Source organism: Stegostoma tigrinum, chromosome 15 (assembly GCF_030684315.1).
Source record: "Stegostoma tigrinum isolate sSteTig4 chromosome 15, sSteTig4.hap1, whole genome shotgun sequence".
NCBI classification, from domain to species: domain Eukaryota; kingdom Metazoa; phylum Chordata; class Chondrichthyes; order Orectolobiformes; family Stegostomatidae; genus Stegostoma; species Stegostoma tigrinum.
Window position 1 is genome coordinate 4,331,140 of NC_081368.1, and position 22,457 is coordinate 4,353,596.

The 22,457-nt window shown below is 41.4% G+C and overlaps 1 protein-coding gene across 4 annotated transcripts in view; it reads right to left on the reverse strand.

The window, feature by feature from the left end:
• LOC125458903 (mucin-2-like) overlaps positions 1–22,457 on the reverse strand; it is a 111,099-nt gene that overhangs the window by 22,056 nt on the left and 66,586 nt on the right. For all 4 annotated transcript variants that reach the window (XM_048544730.2, XM_048544729.2, XM_048544726.2 and 1 more), the window contains one exon: positions 18,197–18,337. In XM_048544730.2, coding sequence (XP_048400687.1) covers positions 18,197–18,337 — 141 coding nt within the window. The remainder of the gene's footprint in view (positions 1–18,196; positions 18,338–22,457) is intronic.

Sequence of the window (22,457 nt, forward strand, 5' to 3'; positions counted from 1 at the left end):
TGATCACAATTCACTAAGTTTTAAGATAAAGATAAGTGCAGTTGTCAGGTGAAGGTGCTAAGCTGGGAGAAGGCTAATTACAACAATATTAGGGAGCAACTGAAGCATTTAAATTGGAGGCAGCTGCTTCAGCGCAAATCAATAACTGGTATGTAGGAGGCTTTTCAGTGTAACTTGATAGGAACTCAGGATCGTCATGTTCCTGTCAGGATGTGGGATAAGTATGGCGAGTTTAGGGAACCTTGGATAATGAAAGAAATTGTGAACCTAGTCAAAAAGAAAAAGGAAGCGTTTATCAAGACTTGGAGGCTAGGAACATATGAAGCAGGGGTGGAATACAAGGAAATTGGAAAGAAACTTATGCAAGGAGTCACAAGGTCTAAAAGGAGTCATGAAAAGTCACTGGTCAACAGGTTAAGGAAAATCTCAAGGCTTTTTATACATGAAGAAAGAGCAAGAGGGTAGCCAGGCAGAGGGTTGGCCCACTCAAGGACACGGAAGAAAATTTATGTGTGGTGCCAGAGGAAATGGGCGAGGTATTAAATCAGTACTTTGCATCAGCATTCACCACAGAAAAGGATTTGGTGGATGATGAGTCAGGGGAAGGGTGTGTAGATAGTTTGGGTCATGTTGAGATCAAAAGGGAGGAGGTATTGGGGCTCTTGAAAAACATTAAGGTAGACAAGTCCCCAGGGCCTGATAGGATTTACCCAGAATACTGAGAAAGGCAAGGGAGGAAATTGCTGAGGCCTTGAGAGAAATCTTTGTATCCTCACTGACGATAGGGGAGGTCCTGGAGGATTGGAGAATAGCCAATGTTGTTCCTTTGTTTAAGAAGGGTGCAGAGATAATCCAGCTAATTACAGGCCAGTGAGTCTTATGTCAGTGGTAGGGAAATTACGGGAGAGGATTCTTCGAGACAGGATTTACTCCCACTTGGAAATAAATGGGCTTTTAGCGAGAGGCAACATGGCTTTGTGAAGGGGAGGTCGTGTCTCATGAGCTTGATTGAGTTTCTTGAGGAAGTGATGAAGATTATTGATGAGGGCAGGACAGTGGATGTTGTGTACATGGGCTTTAGTAAAGCCTTTGACAACATCCTGCATGGCAGGCTGATACAGAAGGCAAAGTCGCACAGGGTCAGAGGTGAGCTTGCAAGATGGATAAAAAAAGCTGGCTCTGGCTCGGTCATAGAAGACAGAGGGTATCAGTGGAAGGGTGCATTTCTGAATGGAGGGTTGTAACTAGTGGCGTTCTTCGGGGATCGGTGTAGGGACCTTTGCGATTTGTAATATATATAAATGATGTGGAGGAATATATTATTGGTTTGATCAGTAAGTTTGTGGATGACACAAAAGTTGGTGGCATTGTGGATCGTGATAAGGATCATCAGAGGATACAGCAAGATATAAATCGACTGGTGACTTGGGCAGAGAGATGGCAGATGGAGTTTAATCCTGAAAAATGTGAGGTAAAAATTTCGGTAGGGCTAATCCAGATGGAAAATATACAGTAAATGGCAGAATCCTTAAGAGTACTGATAGGCAGGTACAGGTCCACAGGTGATTGAAAGTGGCATCGCAGGTAGAGAAGGTAGTCATTTTGACATATGGCATGCTTGCCTTAATTGGCTGAGGGTTTGAGTTTATAATTTGGCAGGTAATGTTCCAGCTTTAGAGAATCTTAGTCAGACCACATATGGAACATTGTGTTCAATTTTGGTCACCACACTACCAAAAGCATTTGGTGGCTTTGGGGAGGGTACAGAAAAGATTTACCAGGATGTTGCCTGGTATGGAGAGCATTAGCAATGAGGACAGGTTGGAGGAAATTGGATTGTTCTCACTGGAATAATGGAGGTGGAGGGGCAACCTAATATAGGTCAATAAGATTATGAAGGGCATGGACACAGTGGACAGTCAGAAGCTTTTTTCCAGGGTGGAAGAGCCAGTTACTAGGGGGCATAGGTTTAAAGTGTGAGGAACGAGGTTTAAAGGTGATGTATGCGGCAAGTTTTTTACACAGAGGGTGGCTGGTGCCTGGAACTTCATGCTAGGGAAGGTAGTGGAAGCAGATACGCAAGTGCTTTTTAAAGGGCGCCTTCACAAATACATGAATAGGACGGGAAGAGAGGGATACGGTCCTCGGAAAAATGGGGGGTTTTAGTCGTGACAGGCAGCATGTTGGTGCAGGTTTGGAGGGCCGAAGGGCCTGTTCCTGTGCTGTAATTTTCTTTGTTCTTTGTTCTTTAACATTGACAGTAAAAGGGTGGCCCAGTTGCTCAGTGGTTAGTACTGCTGCCTCACAGTGCCAGGGATCTAGGTTCAATTCCACCCTCAGGTTTCTGTGTGGAGTTTGCACATTCTCCCCATGTCTGTGTGGTTTCCTTTGGGTGCTCCAGTTTCCTCCCGTAGTGCTAAGATGTGCAGGTTAAATTGGCCATGCTAAATTGCCTGCAGTGACCAGGTGCGTGTAAATCAGATGGATTAGGCATGGGAAGTGCAGGATTAAGGCGAAAGGGTAAGGGGCTGGGTCTGGGTGGGATGCTCTTCAAAGGGGCAGTATGGACTTGTTGGGTAAATGGCCTTTTTCCACACTTGAAGGATTCTATGAAAAGGGAAGGGCATCTATACTCAAAGAGGTAAAAGAAAATATCTCAAAGAATGGTCAGCACGCTTTCCAACAAGGAAGGTGATATTTAGTTAATCCTAAACACCTAATTCTTTGAAGAAATAAATGAAATAGTGATTTCAGATAATGTAGTAAATGCATTTTTTTGCATTTTCAGAAGGGCTTTGTTAAGATTTTGTATAGTATGATCACAATGAAGGTCAGCGTGTGTGTGGACTCAGGGCAAGTAGCAGAATGGATAGTAAGCAGGCAAAAAATAACCAAACATAAGTCAAAATTTAAAGTTATTTCCACAGATTGATTGAAATTGGAAAGTGGTGTCCCACAGAAAACAGTGCTGGTACCATTACTCGCCGTTTAAATAACTATTTGGGATCTGGAATCAGTAATAGCATAAGAACAATATTTGTTTTTACTTTTGTGTGTTTTTCATTGTGGACTAAAATTGGAAAACGGCCGTTTTAAAATCAAAGATAATGGGAACTGCAGATGCTGGAGATTCCAAGATAATAAATTGTGAGGCTGGATGAACACAGCAGGCCAAGCAGCATCTCAGGAGCACAAAAGCTGACGTTTCGGGCCTAGACCCTTCATCAGAGAGGGGGATGGGGGGAGGGAACTGGAATAAATAGGGAGAGAGGGGGAGGCGGACCGAAGATGGAGAGTAAAGAAGATAGGTGGAGAGGGACATGTCCATGATGGACCATTTCCACTCCCCCTCCCACTCTCTAGATGACATGTCCATCATGGGCCTCCTGCAGTGCCACAATGATGCCACCCGAAGGTTGCAGGAACAGCAACTCATATTCCGCCTGGGAACCCTGCAGCCATATGGTATCAATGTGGACTTCACCAGTTTCAAAATCTCCCCTTCCCCCACTGCATCCCTAAACCAGCCCAGTTCGTCCCCTCCCCCCACTGCACCACATAACCAGCCCAGCTCTTCCCCCCCACCCACTGCATCCCAAAACCAGTCCAACCTGTCTCTGCCTCCCTAACCGGTTCTTCCTCTCACCCATCCCTTCCTCCCACCCCAAGCCGCACCCCCAGCTACCTACTAACCTCAACCCACCTCCTTGACCTGTCCGTCTTCCCTGGACTGGCCTATCCCCTCCCTACCTCCCCACCTACACTCTCTCCACCTATCTTCTTTACTCTCCATCTTCGGTCCGCCTCCCCCTCTCTCCCTATTTATTCCAGTTCCATCTCCCCATCCCCCTCTCTGATGAAGGGTCTAGGCCCGAAACGTCAGCTTTTGTGCTCCTGAGATGCTGCTTGGCCTGCTGTGTTCATCCAGCCTCACAATTTATTATCGTTTTAAAATCAAGTCAGCAGGGGCCAGAATTGCTACACTTTTAAAAACAAGTTACTGGAACTCATTGTGATCATTGATAGAGAAAACAGGGTGTAGAGCTGATGAACACAGCAGGCCAAGCAGCATCATAGGAGCAGGAAAGCTGACGTGGTAGGGTCTAGGCCCGAAACGTCAGCTTTCCAACTCCTATGATGCTGACTGGTCTGCTGTGTTCTTCCAGCTCCACACCCTGTTATCTCTCTCATTGTGATTATTGTTGATTTGCAAGCAGTGGGGAAGGAGAGAAAATGGTGCAATGCTGGGATATGTGTTTGGAGAGTGAGATTGGACTAACAACAGGTTGCCAGTTGGTTTGTACCAGTTTTCAACGTAAGAGGCCATCGACCTTATAAAAACTGATTGGTTCTTGGGCAGGTGTACAGCTTGTGTATGACTGATGCCAAGGCAGAAGGCTTCCAGACTGGGAGAAGCAGTGCCTGAAGCTCAGCAACTCAAGCCTGAAGACAGTTATTTTCTTCCTCCATTTGAACAAAGAAAATTACAGCACAGGAACAGGCCCTTTGGCGCTCTAAGCCTGCGCTGATTGAGATCCTCTGTCTAAGCCAATCATCTATTTTCTAAGAGTCTGTATCCCTTTGCTCCCTGCCCATCCATGTAGCTGTCCAGATACATCTTAAAATACACTAATGTGTCTGCGTCTACCACCTCCGCTGGCAACGCGTTCCAGGCACCCACCACCCTCTGCGTAAAGAACTTTCCATGCATATCTCCCTTAAACTATCCTCCTCTCACTTTGAACTCATAACCCCTAGTATTTGAGTCTCCCACTCTGGGAAAGAGCTTCTTGCTTTCCACCTTTTCTATACCCCTCATGATTTTGTAGACCTCAATCAAGTCCCCCCTCAATCTCCATCATTCTAATTTAAATAATCCTAATCTACTCAACCTTTCTTCATAGTTAGCACCCTCCATACCAGGCAACACCTTGGTGAACCTCCTCTGCACCATCTCCAAAGCATCCACATCCTTTTGGTAATGTGGCGACCAGAACTGTACACAGTACTCTAAATGTGGCTGAACCAAAGTCTTATACAACTGTAACATGACCTGCCAACTCTTGTACTCATTACCTCTTTCGATGAAGGAAAGCATGCCGTATGCCTTCTTGATCACCCTATTGATCTGCATTGCCACCTTCAGGGAACAATGGACCTGAACACCCAGATCTCTCTGTTCATCAATTTTCCCCAGGACTTTTCCATTTACTGTATAGTTTGCCCTTGAATTAGATCTTCCAAAATGCATCACTGCGCATTTGCCTGGATTGAACTCCATCTGCCATTTATCTGCCCAACTCTCCAGTCTATCTATATTCTGCTGTAATCTTTGACAGTCCCCTTCACTATCAGCTACTCCACCAATCTTAGAGTCATCTGCAAACTTGCTGATCAGACCACCAACACCTTCCTCCAGATCATTTACATATATCACAAACAACAGTGGTCCCAGCACAGATCCCTGTGGAACACCACTGGTCAGAGGTCTCCAACTGGAGAAACTCCCTTCCACTACTACTCTCTGTCTCCTGTTGCCTAGCCAGTGTTTTTTTATCCATCTAGTACACCCTGGACTCCCTGTGACTTCACTTTTTCCATCAGCCTGCCATGGAGAACCTTATCAAACACCTTACTGAAGTCCATGTATATGACATCTACAGCCTTTCCTTCATCAATCAACTTTGTCATGTCCTCAAAGAATTATATTAAGTTGGTAAAACATGACCTTCCCTGCTCAAAACCATGTTGCCTGTCACCGATAAGACCATTTTTTTCCAAATGGGAATAGATCCTATCCCTCAGTATCTTCTCCAGCAGCTTCCCTACCACTGACGTCAGACTCACTGGTCGATAATTACCTGGATTATCCTTGCTACCCTTCTTAAGCAAGGGGACAAAATTAACAATTTGCTGCAAGCTATTGTCTCTAACCAAGGACTGTGAAACATGAACATTTAATGTATAAATCCTGTGCCTTTGGCAAGGACTGCAACAGCCTGAAGGAACGAGTTTAGGGAATAGAAGGTCTTTGGGGAAAGAAAGGAACACCTCATCAAAGCCTGTAGACTGGCACTAGTGAACTGTGTTTCCCCACAGTTGCTCAATTGATTTTTTTTGGTCTTTGTGTTTGTCTTTACATGTGTGTAGGGCTTTAAAATTGAATTAGAATTTCAACCAGTAAAGTTATATGTTGAAAGCACATTGTTGTTTACCTATTGTTAGAATTAGTTATTTGCAGTAAATAGTAGTGCTTGTTACTCTGGTCTGTTAACTAGTATTTTTAAATGCTTTGATTAAATCTTTGACTTTTGTGGTGACCCAGGCATAGTGGGGTTTGAGTATTAGTGTATGTTCCCATGTGGGTCATGACAGTAGAATATAAAAATTTGCAAGTGATGCTAAATTGGAGTGCAAGTTAAATCAAAAGAGGACTGTTTCAAAAGATAAAATACATAATAAGTCACAGAATGCATGTAAATGGTAAAGACTTGTAATATAGATAAATGTGTTCATATGTTTTGGTGGGATGAATAAAGAATCCACCTTGAAAAACAGGAATGTAATGTGGCCGAGGAATGGAATTGAGAGGGCATACAATCTCAAAAACTACAAAAAATAGAGTTCCAGACAACTTGCATTTATATACCACCTTTTATAATTCAGGATATTCCAAAATGCTTTTCAAGTGTTGTAAGGAAAAATGGTGAGGTAATGCTCTGGGACATGGGATCAAATTGCAGCATGGGAGCTCACCAAATTTGAATGCAATTAAACAATTTGGAATGAATAGCTATTCTCAGTAATAGAGGTGAGGAGTTGCTACATAAAGACAGGAGAAATGAAAAATAAAAGGAACCTATGCAAATAGGGTAAGATGAAGAACAGTGTAAGAAGGCTTATGTGAAGCCCAAAAACCAAAATAGAGCACCAGTGCTGAATGGCCTGATTCTGTGTTGTAAATTCCAAGCAATCCTTTTTACATTCACTCAATTGAAACATTTGCTTTTTCCATGAATGCACACAGATAGCTCACTTCTTTGAGAACTGACTTAGTAACACAATCAAAGGAATAATCTTGTCCAAAGCTTTGCCAAATACTTAAACAAAGAGGAACAGGACTCTAACCATGGGCTGCAGATGGCTCCAGTTCTTCCACAAGTTCGTCAAAGGCTTCTTCACTAGAATCTATATCATGTTTTTCATTGAGATTGATACTCTTGACCTCACTCTTTTCTCTGGTATCTGTAAAATATGTTTGGTTTGGCAACACATTCATTACAGATGCTCACAAAAAATAAAGTGTTTGCCTCAATCATTAATGCTTTCAGTATTGATTAAATTTGCGATAAGACTTCTCCAACATTTTGTTAAGCATTTTCAGGAAAGATTTCCTCTCTCTCTGTGTTAGTAATTGTGCCGATGCATTGTGAAGATTTCTTCTTCCTACTTTTGGTGACTTTGCTAAACATCTGAAGATTTCCTGTGGCTGCTGTGTGTTAGGGAAGGTGTAGAGAAGATATTTCCACTTGTGAAAGTCCAAAACTAAAGTTCTAAATGTAAAATTCTCACCATAAATCTTGGAAAGAATTCAAGAGTAACCTCTTTAGCCAAAGAGTGGCAAAAATGTCAAAAATGCAATTATCTTGACTAATTGTGTTTGATAGCATACATTCATTGAAGGAAAATCTACACGTGTACAAAAGGAGTAAGATGAACTGAAGCATAAAGAGGAGCATAGTTGCTAACATTGAGCAGCTGGGCTAATGGTTTGTTTCTGTGCTGTAAACATTAGGTAATCTTTTTCATGATCCAATCAATGCAGATATATGTTTGCTCCATGTAAACCTATCGCGCACTCCTTTGAATCCTAATTTAGTGACAGTATCAAAGTAGGTAACCTTGCATAATGCTTTCCTGACATTTTATCAGAGATGAACAGATATCTAACCATGGGCATTTGATGACTCCAGTTCTTCCACCAGCTTGTCAAAGGCTTCTTCAACAGAAGAAGCATCATGCTTTTCAGCAAGGTTGGGTCTTTCAATTTCACTGGCATCTGCAAAATATGTTTGGTTTGACAACACATCAATTATGGTGCTTAATTTTTTTTTCCTCATTCATTAATGCTGTCTGCGTAGATTAAATTTGAGACAAGCTTCTTTGGAGATGCAACCTATTGTTAAATATGTTCGGGGAAGATTTCATTTGGTGCTATGGACTGTTCTTGATTTATAATTTCCTCTTGCCACTTTTACTGATTGTGCTCACACAGTCTGTTTTCTTCTTCTAGTTGGTAAGTTTTATTTACTGTGCTAACACAGTTTGAATATAACCTTTGGTCGCTTTTTGGGATTGAGCTAACAATTGACAATTTTCTCCATTCCCTTTTGATGCCAGTATTAACAGGTTGCATATTTCTTCTGGTTGTTCTTGTTCGGGTAGATGTCGAAGAAATATTTCCACTTAGGGAAGCCCAAAGATACAGGTCATTATTAAATAAGTTCAAAAGGAATTAAGTATGATCCAGGGATTGGTTAGAACGTGCAATTTGATACCACATGAAATGGGTGATAAGGAAAGTCACAGACACATTAAGGTGAAGCTTCAGAAATTTACGAGGAAGGAAAGAATATAAATACAGCAAACTTTTTATTAACCTATGGGATCAGAAGTATGCTGGTTGATCGCATATTCTGGATAATGAAAGATATGGGTAACTGTAAACCCTGACCAAGCAAAGTTTTGAGACATCAACATCCCTCAAAAAAATCTATGTAAAAACATCAATACACTGAGTACAATCAATGTTAAAGCACATGGTAAATAATAGAAACAGAATGCAGGAGATACACACATTTCACAGTAAGTAAGTAAGTAAATATTTACTTACATTATAAATATTTGGATATTGTGGCACATTGAGTGGCACGGTGGCTCAGTGGTTAGCACTGCTGCCTCACAGCGCCAGGGATCTGGGTTTGATTCCACCCCTGGGCGACTGTGTGGAGTTTGCACATTCTCCCCTTGTCTGCATGGGTTTCCTCCAGGTGCTCCAGTTTCTTCCCACAGTTACGTGGATTGGCCATGCTAAAATTGCACCATAATGTCCAGAGATGTGGAGGCCAGGTGGGTTAGCCATGGGAAATGTAGGGTTACAGGGATAGGGTTGGAGGGTAAATCTGGGTGAGATGCTCTTCAGAGGGTTGGTATGGCCTTGATGGGCCTAATGGGGATTATATGAGATCAGGGTATTTGAGGTCTATAGTTTTTGCTGGTTTATCAGGAATGCTGGTTGAAACAAAGTTTGCTTTAGATTCAAATTGGGAGTGAAATGAAACAATAGATAACATAAACGAAAAGGATAGATCAGCTGGGCTGAATGGCCTGTTTCTGTGCTGTAAACATTAGGTTTTTTTCATGATCCATTCAATGTTTGCTTTCTCCATTAAGATACATCCATCACCCACTCCTTCAATTACTGATTCTCTAATGCTTTCAAAGGAATAGCCTTGCACAATGCTTTCCTAATACTTAAACAGAGATGAACAGAACTCTAACCATGGGCATCAAGTAAGTCCAGATCTTCAAAAAGCTTGTCAAAGGTTCTTCACAAGAATTTATGTGTTATGTATTGGACTAAATTTGGTACTTTTGACCTCACTGGTTTCTCTGGTATCTGTAAATAGGTTTGGTGCAACAAAGCATCAATTACAGATGCTCATTTGTCTCAGTTATAAATGCTTTCGGCCTGGGCCAATTTTGAGTTAAGACTTCTCCACAACCAAAACATTCTGATAAGTGTTTTCAGGGAATATTTTCTGTCAGTGTGTGTTAGTGATTGTGTTAAAACACTGTGAATATTTGCTCTGCGGCTGTGTTAACACTGTATGAGTGTTTTTTTCTGGTCACTGTGTATCAGTCACTATTGACATATATTTCTTTTGGTCACTGTATGTTAGTATATGAAGAATGCAGCTCAACATCATGGACTGATGGGCCTATTCCTATGCTGTCATCGAGTCACTATTAGTGACCCTGTTAACACATTGTGAAGATTTCCCTGCTCATTGTGTTAGTGACTGTGTTCACACATCGTGAAGATTTATTCTGGTTAACCATGTGTTCATGACTGTATTAATACATCGAGTGTTACCTGCGTTAAGATTTCCTCAGATTGCTGTATATTATTGACTGTTAACAAATTATGAAGATTTCTTCTGTTTACTATTAGGGACTGTGTTGACACATTATGAAGATCTCTCTAGTCACTGGTGATACTGACTGTTAACAACCTGAAGAGTTTCTCTGGTCACTGTTAACAGTCAGTATCACCCAATGTAGAGATTTCCTCTGGGTGCTACGTGCAAGAGACTGTGTTGACATGCGAAATATTCCTCTGGTCATTGTTTGTTAATGATTGTTAACACAACTTAAAGATCTCCCTTGTTATTAACTGCATTAGCACCTTGAAAATGACCTTTAGTTGTCAGTGACTGTGCAAATACAGTGTGCAATTTTCATCTGATCTCTATTGCTTCTGAAGCTGGAAAAAGGTTAAATGAATTTACTTCAGGATTTTGTTAATTCAGGAAATTTCACATGATGTTTACTAATTCTAACACACAGACCAGTGAATAAGCCTTTTTTCCTTCTCCCCGCTAAGTTATGGTCAATTTTGAACATGGAAAAGGTCAGGCTACTATTACAAGTTTTATACAATTTTAAACTGGTCAGTATTCAGGAAAGAAACAATAACCAGAGAGAGCACGCACTTAGATACATCAGTCTGATGTGAGCTATAAGAAATTGTCATTTTGAAATTTGAAATAGTGGGAATATGTCAGACAAGAAGATTGAACTGAGACTTTTTTTAAGTCATGAAGGGTTTAAAAGGATGAATAAAACTGGGAGCTAGGGATGAAAGATCATCAGTTTAAAATGGTCACAAAGTGAATGGGCTGAGGTGATGAGAGAAAAAAAATATTGAGAGCTATTATGCTTTCAAGTTGTTTGCCCCAGGATAAAGTTGAGATGGAGACCAATGCACCTTTTGAGACAAGAGTAGATCACTTGAGACAATGGAAGATGCAAGTCTATGGGATGAAAGCAGAATCATTTTTCTGGTGTAAATTCAGCACAGAAACATTTGGCCAAAGATCCTATTTTCTCTGGCTCGTTATTTATAATGAAACATAAATAACCAAAGAAAAATCAAATCAGACTTGAAACCTTAACTTCCTTTCTGTCTCCACAGACTAGCTTGAGTTTCTCAAACACTTCTGTTTCTATAACTGAGCAGTCCAAAAGGTCCAGTGAACATCCCCTTTTGGAGCATTAGCTCATAAAATCACTTTCTAAAATTCTCAAAGCTTATTATCCTTTAAGCCTTCTTGCTTATACCATTTGTTTTAAATTCACATTTAAACAAACTAAACAGATTTCTGATGCTAGTGGCCTTGAACTTGAAGTAAATATTGCCTTATCGAAGCTGCTTTTTATTTCATGACCCCATTTTTCATGATGACAAGATTGGAAATACAGCATACATAGGAACATAGGACTTAGGAGCCAAATTAGGGTTGAATTAGGCGGTGAGCCTACGCTGCCATTCAATTAAATAATGGTTGATGTGGTTGTGGTTTTAGTTTCACTTTTCTGTCTGCATGCCCTAACCCTTAGGGCCTAAACTCTCCCATGTCCCAGCCCCCAACCCCACAAACTGGACCTTGTTACCACATAGCCTGCCATTACACAACTCCCTGTTGTTAGTCACTACAGTCCCCATTATCAACTATTCACCCTCCAGTCTGATCGTTAGCAACTCCTTTGCCTGTACAACTGTCTTTCTCTTTCTTTGGGCTCTATCCTATTGTTTACTCCCTACCTCACCCATGTCCCTATTTTCTGCACGTAAACTGACGCTTTCCCAGCCACCATCGGTTCAGAGGAAAGGTCACCAAACCCAAAACATTAACTCTGTTTTCTCCTTCACAGATGCCAGATCTGCTGAGCTTTTCCAGAAACTTTTTTTTGTTTCCTTAGCTCCCCTTGTCTATCAAAACTCTACATCTTGGAAAAAGATTGAAAACTCAGTCTCTACTACCTTCCAGCCCTCATAGCCTCAAAGAAGAAAAATTCTTTTCATTTCTGTCTTAAAGGGCAACATCTTATTCCTAAGCTGTATCTCTTAGTTTTAGTCTCCCTTAGAAGAATAAACATCATCCCATGTCCATCCTAGAAAGTCTCTTCAGGATCTTGGATATTTTAATAAGATCACCTCTTATTCTTCCAATGGTTTCTCCTAAACTTCAATGGATTTAGGCCTATGCTGTTCAACATTTCTTGATATGACAATCCCTTCATTTTAGGAGTGAACTAAGTAAACCTTTTCCGACCTGATCCTAAAAGGTAATAAGATAGCAGGAACTGCCGATACTGACCTATCTCCTTCCTAACTTTCTATCTACACTCACCTTTTCTGGCTCCAACCCTGCCTCTTTGACCTGTCTGTCTCCTCTCCACCTATCTTCTCCTTTATCCATCTTCTATCGCCTCCTCTTCTCTCCCTATTTATTTCAGAATCCCCTTCCACTCCCCATTTTCTGAAGAAGGATCTAGACCCGAAATGTCAGCTTTTCCTGCTCCTCTGATGCTCCTTGGCCTGCTGTGTTCATCCAGCTCTACACCTTGTTATCTAAAAAGTAATTATATAATTTTCTAAAAAGGGAGACCAAAACTATATATGGGCCAGATGTCTCACCAATCCCCTGTGCAGCTGGAAGAAAATGTCACAATGATTTTATCCCATTCCATTTGCAATAAATGGCATTGTTTATCTTCCTAATCATTAGCTATGCTTTTATTTTAACTTTGTGATACATATATCAGGACACCAATCCTGCAATCTCTTCATTTAAATCGTATACTGCTTTTCTATTCTTTCTGATGGTTCAAGATGGTGGCAGATTATGATGCTCCAGCTGGAGCACCTCTTCACTAATCCTTTTTCCTTTCTTTCTTTTTTTCCCCATCTTTTCTGCAGTTTTTCTTCCCCGATCCCCCAAACTTTTAACTTCTTGAACTAGTATACCCAGAGGGCATGAGCATAGAGGTGAACCTGAGTCCAGCCCAGCACAGGTGATGAGTAGGAGACAATTTTAGAGTAGGAGGCAAGTCCCAGAAGTGATTTGCAGCTGGAGCCTAGAGCGGGACCGGACCGAGCCCAGGCCAATCTGGGAGGTGAGTCCTGGAGGCCAGTGCGTGGAGGCAGTGAGGCCTCATGGTCTGAAGCCTGGCAGGCATGGACTCAGTTAAAAGGGTTGTAATTTCAGTACCTGTAAAAAATACTTTTATTCTTATTTTGGACTTTTAGCAAGCCAAGCATTTTAAAACTTTCTATCCTTATGCTAGATTTATTTTACTCTTTCAATTCTGTAACAAACACTTAAACATCTAGATACCCCTGTACCTAAGGTGGCAACAAAGAGGCGACATTACAAACTTTTCACTGCATTCATTCAAGTCCTAGTTATAATACTCTCTGCCTTCTCTTGAATCCTTGCTTTCCTACCTAACTTGGTGCTATAGGCAAGTTTAGTTACCATAAATGTGGTCTCCTCATCTAAGTTATACTTATGGACTGTAAATAGTTAAGACCTAACCACTGATTCCTGTGACGCTCCACTAGTAAGCTTGCCAACCTAAGAAAGATCCATCCTTGCTTCCTGTTAGCTAACCTCTCCTTTATCCCATGCTAATGTATTACTCACAACACTGTGTGTTCTAGGGCTCTGAGCATCTTTTGAAATCCAAGTACACCACGTTTATTGTTTCCTCTCTATCCACAGTGGATCTCAATTAGTCAAAATGATTTGATTTGATTTATTATAGTCATGTGTTTCTAAATAAGTTCTAAGAAAAGCCTTGTTTTACAGGCAGTACAGGCAGATCATAGCAAAAAAAGGATATACAGATCATAGACCGCTTAGAGCGAGGCAGAAAGGTTACACTGCACAAGAGGTGTGCAAAGCATGATCAACATTAGTTACAGGGTCCATTCATCAGTCTTTTAACAGCGGAACAAGCTGTTCTTGAACCTGTTGGCCTGTGTGTTTAAGCTTCTACATCTTTTGCCTGATGGAGGAGATTGTATGAGAGTATTATTGGGGTGGGAGGAGTCTTTGATGATGTTGACAGCCTTTCTGTGGCAATGAGAAGTGTAAATGGAGTCCATGGATGGAAGGTTGGCTTCCCTAATGGTCTGGACTGTGCATTCTGTCGTTTCTTAAGGTCCTGAGCAGAGCAGCTGCCAAACCAGGCTGTTGTGCACCCAGATAGCATGCTTTCTCTGATGCATCTGTAAAAGTTGGTGCCGGGCTTACGGACATGCTGAATTTCCTAAGCTGCCTGAGGAAGAAGAGGCATTGTTGTGCCTTCCTGACCATCACATTTGCATGAGAAGTCCAAGACAGGTTGTCAGTTACTTGTTGCTCCCAAACCCCTCAAATATTAGTTAAACATGATTTCCAATTCACAAATCCATGTTGGTTCTGCCTGAATGCATTGTTATTTTCAAAGTGTCCTGGTATATTCCCCTTAATTATTGATAATAGTATCTTCCCTATCATAGGTGTTTTCCTGATTTTTGCTTCCTTCTTCTTGGACGATGCTTTATTTGCCATTTTCCAATGTGTGTTGGACTTGTCAGCCTCTAGGTCCAATAACTTTCCAAGCACCATTTCCCTGGTGAAGGCAGTTGTTTTAAGTTCATTCCACCACATAACCACTTTATTTTCAATTATGTGTTGGCAACATAAAGAGCAGTGGTCCTCATATCAACCCACAGGACACTGATGTATAATGTCTTTCAGTCTGAAATACTAATGTTCATGATTAGTATTTAGTTTTGTCTTTTAAATAAGTGTAGAACTTGCTTATTTCTGGAAGAGATGTGCTGTTGAATCTTTTAATCTTGCATTTCATCAGGATAGAACACCAAATTGCCAAAATTATGAAGAGGGTGTTGAGTGGATGGACTAATCAAGGTATTTTCATTGATCATGTATTCGGGAATTTAGTTGAAGTATTGCTTTGAGATCGGTGTTGATTAAATTATTTCCACCCATCTTGGTGACATAGGCATATCTAGCAACCATAAATTTGGTCCTCTCATCCAAGTCATTAATATAGATTGTAAATAGTTGAAACGCTACCATCGATCCCTGTTATATTCCGCTTGGTACAGCTAGCTATACTGATTAAGATCCATTTATTCTTACTGTCACTTTTGTGTTAACTGACCAACCTTTAACTATATTGATATGTTAGCCCTATACCATAGGAATAGATCATAGTTTGGGGATAGAATCAGATGTGAAGGATCCCTTAGAGGTGGGGTACATAGCTAATGAGGCATGTTTAGTAAGATATGGCCAGAAATCTCAATGGATCTTCTAGAGAGAATTTATCCAAAAGATTCTTAGCCAAATAAAATGTAAGGTTCAGTCTATTATTTGTGTTTGTTGAGGACAAGGCCCTGCATATGAATATTTGTAGGTTCTAACAAACGTAGGGATGCCATATTGTGATCCCTGAAAACAACAAATACTGGAGAACACAACGGGTCAGACAACAACTGTGGAGAGAAAGCAAACTAATGTTTTGAGTCTATGTGATACTTCAGAGCTGAAGTGAAGTGTGAAGGAAGTAGCATTTGTGCTTTAGTTTGGGAGGAGGGGTGTGGGGATGGTGGAGTGTAGAGTGGTGGCAGAGAAAAATGTTGATAGCTCAGATTAAGTGAAATCTATGTGGGCTAAGCCTGAGTTGTTGGCAGTCACTAAGAAAGGAAACATGACCATCACTAAGAAAGGAAACATGGCTGTGGAAGCTTGTTTTGGCAAACTCTTTGTTGAACACCAGTAGTGAAATGGAAAGCAATGAAGATGCACATAGTGAAAGAGACAATTAAATTCCTTTCAGAGGGAAGGGCAAGATCTTTGCTAACCCTGGCTTCCACAGCCATGTTTCCTTTCTCAGTGACTGCTAACAACTCAGACCTGGTGGATTCCACTTAATTTGAACCATCAACATCTTTTCCCCACCCAGCACCCCCAGCATCCCCCCAACTATAGCATAAATGCTGACACCTCTACACTTCACCAGCTCCAAAGAAGAGTCATTAGAGTTGAAATATTAGTTTGCTCTCCGCCCCATGGATGCTGTCTGATCTGCTGTGATCTCCAGCACTTTTTGTTTTCAGTATAGATTCCAGCATCTGCAGTAGTTTGCTCCTATATTGTGAGGCCAGATGATCCTCTTAAATTGGTTATTCAGGGTGGCATGGTGGCTCAGTGGTTGGCACTGCTGCTTCACAGTGCAGGAACCGGGATTTGATTCCACCCTTGGGTGACTGTGTATAATTTGCAAATTCTCCCCATGTCTGTGTGGGTTTCCTCCGGGTGCTCTGGTTTCCTCCCACAGTCCAAAGATGTGTAGGGTAGGTGGATTGGCCATACTAAATTGTCCATTGTGTCCATGTATGTTTGGGTTAGGTGGGTAAGACATGGGGAAATATAGGGGTAATGGGAATGAGTTGGAATGGGATGCTCTTTGGAGGGGACAGTGTGGAATTGTCGAGCTGAATGGCTTGTTTCCACACTGGAGGGATTCTAAGATTCTATGATACTTAGTGGTGCTTGGTAAGCTCATTTGGCTGGACAGCTAGTTTGTGATGCAGAATGAGGCCAAGAATATGGTTTCAATTCCCACGCTGACTGAGGTTACCACGAGGGACTCTCTATCTCAGCTATTTCCCTAGCCTGAGACGTGCTGACTCTCAGGCTCAATCCTGCAAAGAAGTGGCAACATCCAGAGAAGGAAGATTGAGAAGTAATGTGCTGATAAGCACAAGAATCATCTCAGCAAATCATGCGAAGGGGGCCCACTGAACTGTTCCCCTCTCCCTATAACCCATGTTTCTTTTCCCATCCGTGTCCATCTGTACCCGTGTAGAGGGTGAGCTTAATTAGTAGTTATGTGCTGATAGTTCATAATTCATAGCATCACAGAATTTACAGCACAGAAAGAGACACTTTAGAGCTTTATGACTGCAGTAGTTGTCAAGCATCAATTCTAATCCTATTTTTGAACAATTGGCCCATAGCCTTGTATGCTTCAAAATTTGTAATAAATAGTAATTCTTATTATTTACAGAAACTTGGTCATGCTGCCTGTTAGCATGAGTCTAAAAGATTGGTAATTTGGGGAACTCTGCATACTTTTTAAACTCTTTAACTTTTGTGATGACTCCGGGAATAGCTGGGCTTGATTTTCAGCACACTAGCCTGGTGAGGTTCAAGGACATTAACAGGGAAAACTAATAGGAATCTCATCTTGCGAAAATAAAAATGAAAGTGCAAAGTGAAAATAAATTTGAAGCTAGAATAAAATAATGGAACTTGCATAAAGGTGAATTGCAAACTCTAAAACATAAACTATGATGATAACCATGTGAAATTAATTATTGAGATGTGGCTATTGTATATGCCATACATTTGGTGTTGAATAACATAGTTACAAAGTGCTATCTGTACATGGGCACCACAAAGGGCTTCTTGATAATTTCTTGAAACAGGACCTAGTCCCCATAATGTGGCTGAAGTTCATGAAAGCATTTTATTCATACAAAGCTCATTCCAAATGACTGGAGCAAAATCTAGCTGTTTGCACAACAAGATTTACCTGCTGCTGAACTGCTGAATCAGCAGACCATTTTCTCTTCAATTCTATCCTCCTGATCCCACACTGCCCTCAGGGACTTAGAAACTGCAGCAATTTATTAATTTTTGACAACTTATTAAGTCCCAACACATTTTGCCAGCTCAGCCTCAGCATCATCATAATGGGTGTGAGCTTACTGAGGCAAATTAGTCGAACCATTAAGAGAAACAGTCAACCATTGAGAAATTAGTGCAGGCTTACCTGAACAACAGCAGTCACAGCATTGTGTTAATTGTATCCACAGATTCCGTTCCATTCTCATCTATCTGCTATCTCTGTATACAATATGTTGTATAGCTACCTCTATTTCCTTTGAACTTCACAATTCTTAGATTGCTTGAGAATCTCTTCCAAATCTTAATTTTTTCCCAATATTTATAAAAATAAGAGATCAATAGATTACTGGTTTTCTAACCGGGTACTACGTTCATTTGCAACTCATCCAGTCGTTCCTCAACCAAATCATCATCATCTGACAGATCTGTAGGCTCTTGGTCGTCACTGTCATTGGCAGAAAGTCCTACTCTTATGGTTTTAATTGTATCTTCATTTCCACCTGTAATGTAAATTTGGAACATCAGAGTGGATTTATGACTGTAGAATAAAAATGTAAGTAAACATGGATGCAGCAAAATTCTATTGGTCTTTGCAGTTAGTTAGGTTATAATTTTCACAGTCTTGATGTCTTTGTGCAAGATGGAAATCTTCAAAGAAGGAAGTTTTTTGCATATATCTCCTCCACTGGATAAACTCAAACTTCATTATCCATGTGGGATAGAAGCATGGACTTCCTCAAATAGAGACTGCGGATACCATTCTTATGTACTACTCCTATGTACCGCAAATGAATGGCATCGGTTTACTGACCCACACTAGATGTGACAAGAGGGAAACATAAGGTGGATCCAGTGCTGACTTTCCATGTACATGGGTCTGCTGGTAGCAAATCAGCAGATGAAGAGTACTGAATATGATATTTTGGCAAAGTCTCCACAACACCATGAAATCTACACACAAGTGCTGATAACATGAGTTGGCATCTAATATGTCTGGTGCATTCCACTTAGAATTGAACAGAAGGCACCATTTGGCCTGTATTTGAAAAGGCTATGGTATTAGTCCAATAGAGAAACTAAGAACTGCAGATGCTGTAATCTGTATAATAAACTGTAAAATACTGAGATAACACAGTGTGGAGCTGAAGGAACACAGCAGGCCAGGCAGTATCAGAAGAGCAGGAAAGTTGATGGTTTGGTTTGGGACCCTTCTGAATTTGCAGAATAACCTGAAATGTCAACTTTCTTGCTCCTCTGATGCTGCTTGGCCTTCTGTGTTCTTCTAACTTCACGCTGTGTTATCTCAGTATTAATCTGATATCTCTTTCTTTTCTTCATAACCCTGAATATTTTTTCTTCACAGACAATTGTCTAAATTCCTATTTAAAGTTAAAGTTAATGAAAATCTTTTCCCTGGATTTTCATATTCTGCATCAAAATGACTCTGTAGGAAAATTAGTTTCTACCTCCTGTTGCCTCAAGTTTCTTTTGACAATTAGCCTTAAGGGTTCTGTGGTTGTCATTCCCCTATCAGTGGAAATAATTTCTCCTTATTTCTGTGTTTGATTTTAAATACTTGTTAATAAAAGTTACAAGAGAAAGGGAGATTTAATTGATTATTTTCAAGATAACAACTTCACAGGCTTAGGTGAGCAATAGCCACACATTTCACAAAAAAAGACAAAAACGCTGTTGTTCACAGCAGGTCTGAGGATAGGCAGTTTCATAAGCAGATTATACCATACAGAACATAGCCCTTTATTCTGCTGCTGTGATACAGGTAATTACTTAAAACTACAAAATATAATTGCTGTTATGAGTTTTGGAAATCAATATGATGTGATTCTTCTTAGAGATAGCTTCATATCAATTTTAAAGAAGAAAGTGTTCTCCAGTTCTGATGAAAGTGTATTAATTTGAATGATTAGGGCTGTTTCCCTTTTCAGTTTTGAAGCCTGATCTTTGTGACTGTTTCCAAGCATTTCTTTTTGTTGTTCTCGTTGCTCATTAAGCTCTGCTCCAACTGTCACCCATCTCAATGTCATAAAAGTTAAAAGGAAATGATTTTTAAAAAAATGTCTTGTATCCATATCAAATGTTTTTCTGGATTAGGGAGAAAGCTGCAATAGAGACGTGCATTAGAAAATTTGGTTTCCATGATACAAGATTGTGGCTGAAACAATATTTCTCCCTGCTTTTTAGCAAAATCCTGGGGACAATCCTGCTGCAGCTTGTGAATTGGCCAAGGCTACCACAGTTTTCTGATGTAGTAGGAAGAAAGCTTCATTTGAGGCAATAGTCGTTTAAAGTACAAAGAGGACAATGATCTTCCTTATGTTTTAGGGAGGGGAACAATGTTGATCAGGGCTTGGAGGATTCATTTGGAAAGACCCGAAGACAAGAAACAAAACCCTGTGCTGTGCATCCACTGTCATTCACGTGATTTTTCAAGTTTGAGGTTTCCCACTTCCACTACCCTCTCAGGCATTATGTTCCAAGTTTCCAAAACTCTCTTGATGAATAAACGTATTCTCAAATCCCCTCTAAAACCCTAGCCCTTCACCCTAAAGATTTGAACCCTTCTTATTGATCTTTCAACCAAGGGGAACAACTGCCTCCTAACCATCTCGTCCATGTCCCTCAAAATCTTCCACACTTAAATCAGGTCCCCGCTTCAGCCTCCTCTACTTCAGAAGCAAACAACCTAAGCTTATCCAGCTAAAATGTTCTGTCCAGGACAACATCCTGGTGAATTTCCTCTTCACCTTTTCCAGTGTAATCAATTTTTCCTATTGTGCGGTGACCAGCACTCCCACACACAATCCAGTTGAAGTCCTGCTGAAAATAATGAGTAGCAGCAGCACTTGACACCAAAAATAACCTGTTTCTCAGTCAGAATCAACTTGTGTTTTTGTCCCATATGTGAGGGTGGCTGATATGTTAGGCTTGGGAATCAGGCATGTGCTTTGACTGTGATTGTGTGTGCATTAAGGGCACATAGTCAGCTCACCTCACGAGCAGGCAGATGTGTGCAGTGTTGCACATTGTTAATTAGGTGGCATTCACCACTTACTCTCCAAATCTTGCAAAATTATTGAAGCACTTGCATTGGACCAAGGTCATTCTGGTTACAATATGATTGATCTCTTGCCACCTCCAGCCAGACCATTCTGGTCCAATGAGTCAAGGGTATCAGAGATAATGGGAACTGCAGATGCTGGAGATTCCAAGATAATAAAATGTGAGGCTGGACGAACACAGCAGGCCAAGCAGCATCTCAGGAGCACAAAAGCTGACGTTTCGGGCCTAGACCCTTCATCAGAGAGGGGGATGGGGGGAGGGAACTGGAATAAATAGGGAGAGAGGGGGAGGCGGACCGAAGATGGAGAGTAAAGAAGATAGGTGGAGAGAGTGTAGGTGGGGAGGTAGGGAGGGGATAGGTCAGTCCAGGGAAGACGGACAGGTCAAGGAGGTGGGATGAGGTTAGTAAGTAGCGGGGGGTGCGGCTTGGGGTGGGAGGAAGGGATGGATGAGAGGAAGAACAGGTTAGGGAGGCAGAGACAGGTTGGACTGGTTTTGGGATGCAGTGGGTGGGGGGGAAGAGCTGGGCTGGTTGTGTGGTACACTGCACTGCACCACACAACCAGCCCAGCTCTTCCCCCCCACCCACTGCATCCCAAAACCAGTCCAACCTGTCTCTGCCTCCCTAACCTGTTCTTCCTCTCATCCATCCCTTCCTCCCACCCCAAGCCGCACCCCCCGCTACCTACTAACCTCATCCCACCTCCTTGACCTGTCCGTCTTCCCTGGACTGACCTATCCCCTCCCTACCTCCCCACCTACACTCTCTCCACCTATCTTCTTTACTCTCCATCTTCGGTCCGCCTCCCCCTCTCTCCCTATTTATTCCAGTTCCCTCCCCCCATCCCCCTCTCTGATGAAGGGTCTAGGCCCGAAACGTCAGCTTTTGTGCTCCTGAGATGCTGCTTGGCCTGCTGTGTTCGTCCAGCCTCACATTTTATTATCAATGAGTCAAGGGGTTCTTTTGCGAGAGCTGGAAAGGGAAAAAAAAACCTGCCAACTTTTGGCTACATCTGCAGTCAGAACTTCAAAGGAGGCATTAGACAATGAGCCTGCCTTCCCCTAGCAGCTTTCGCTTGATATTGCCAACATCCCCACAGTGGCCACAAACGTGGTCATGCCTGCTGCTTGCCTTTTCAAATAGCTTTTGGCAACTGTGTCCCCTTTTGTTCCTTTCTTTAGAACTGGGTGTTGAATTCACCCCTTGCCAATTAATTCACCATTACTTCAATTTCTCCAATGAACAGATTTCCCTAACTGAATTAACAATCCTGGCTGTGCTGACAGATGCAAGGTGAAGTTCCATAAGTTTGGAACCAAAAGCTGAGCTCAGACATTAAGTCTCAAATTAGAGGTTCTGGCATTGGCATGAAGCTACTTAGTTGAAAGTTCCAGTGGAATGATGTAGACAAAGCAGTTGTGAACCTGTAAAGAAGATTGTCAGCCATTTGTTCCCGGGCCATAAGGAGTTGATCGAGCTTTAACAACAACTTAAGGCCTTGCTCACTAGAGACAAGTTATTGAGAAAATTATTGGATT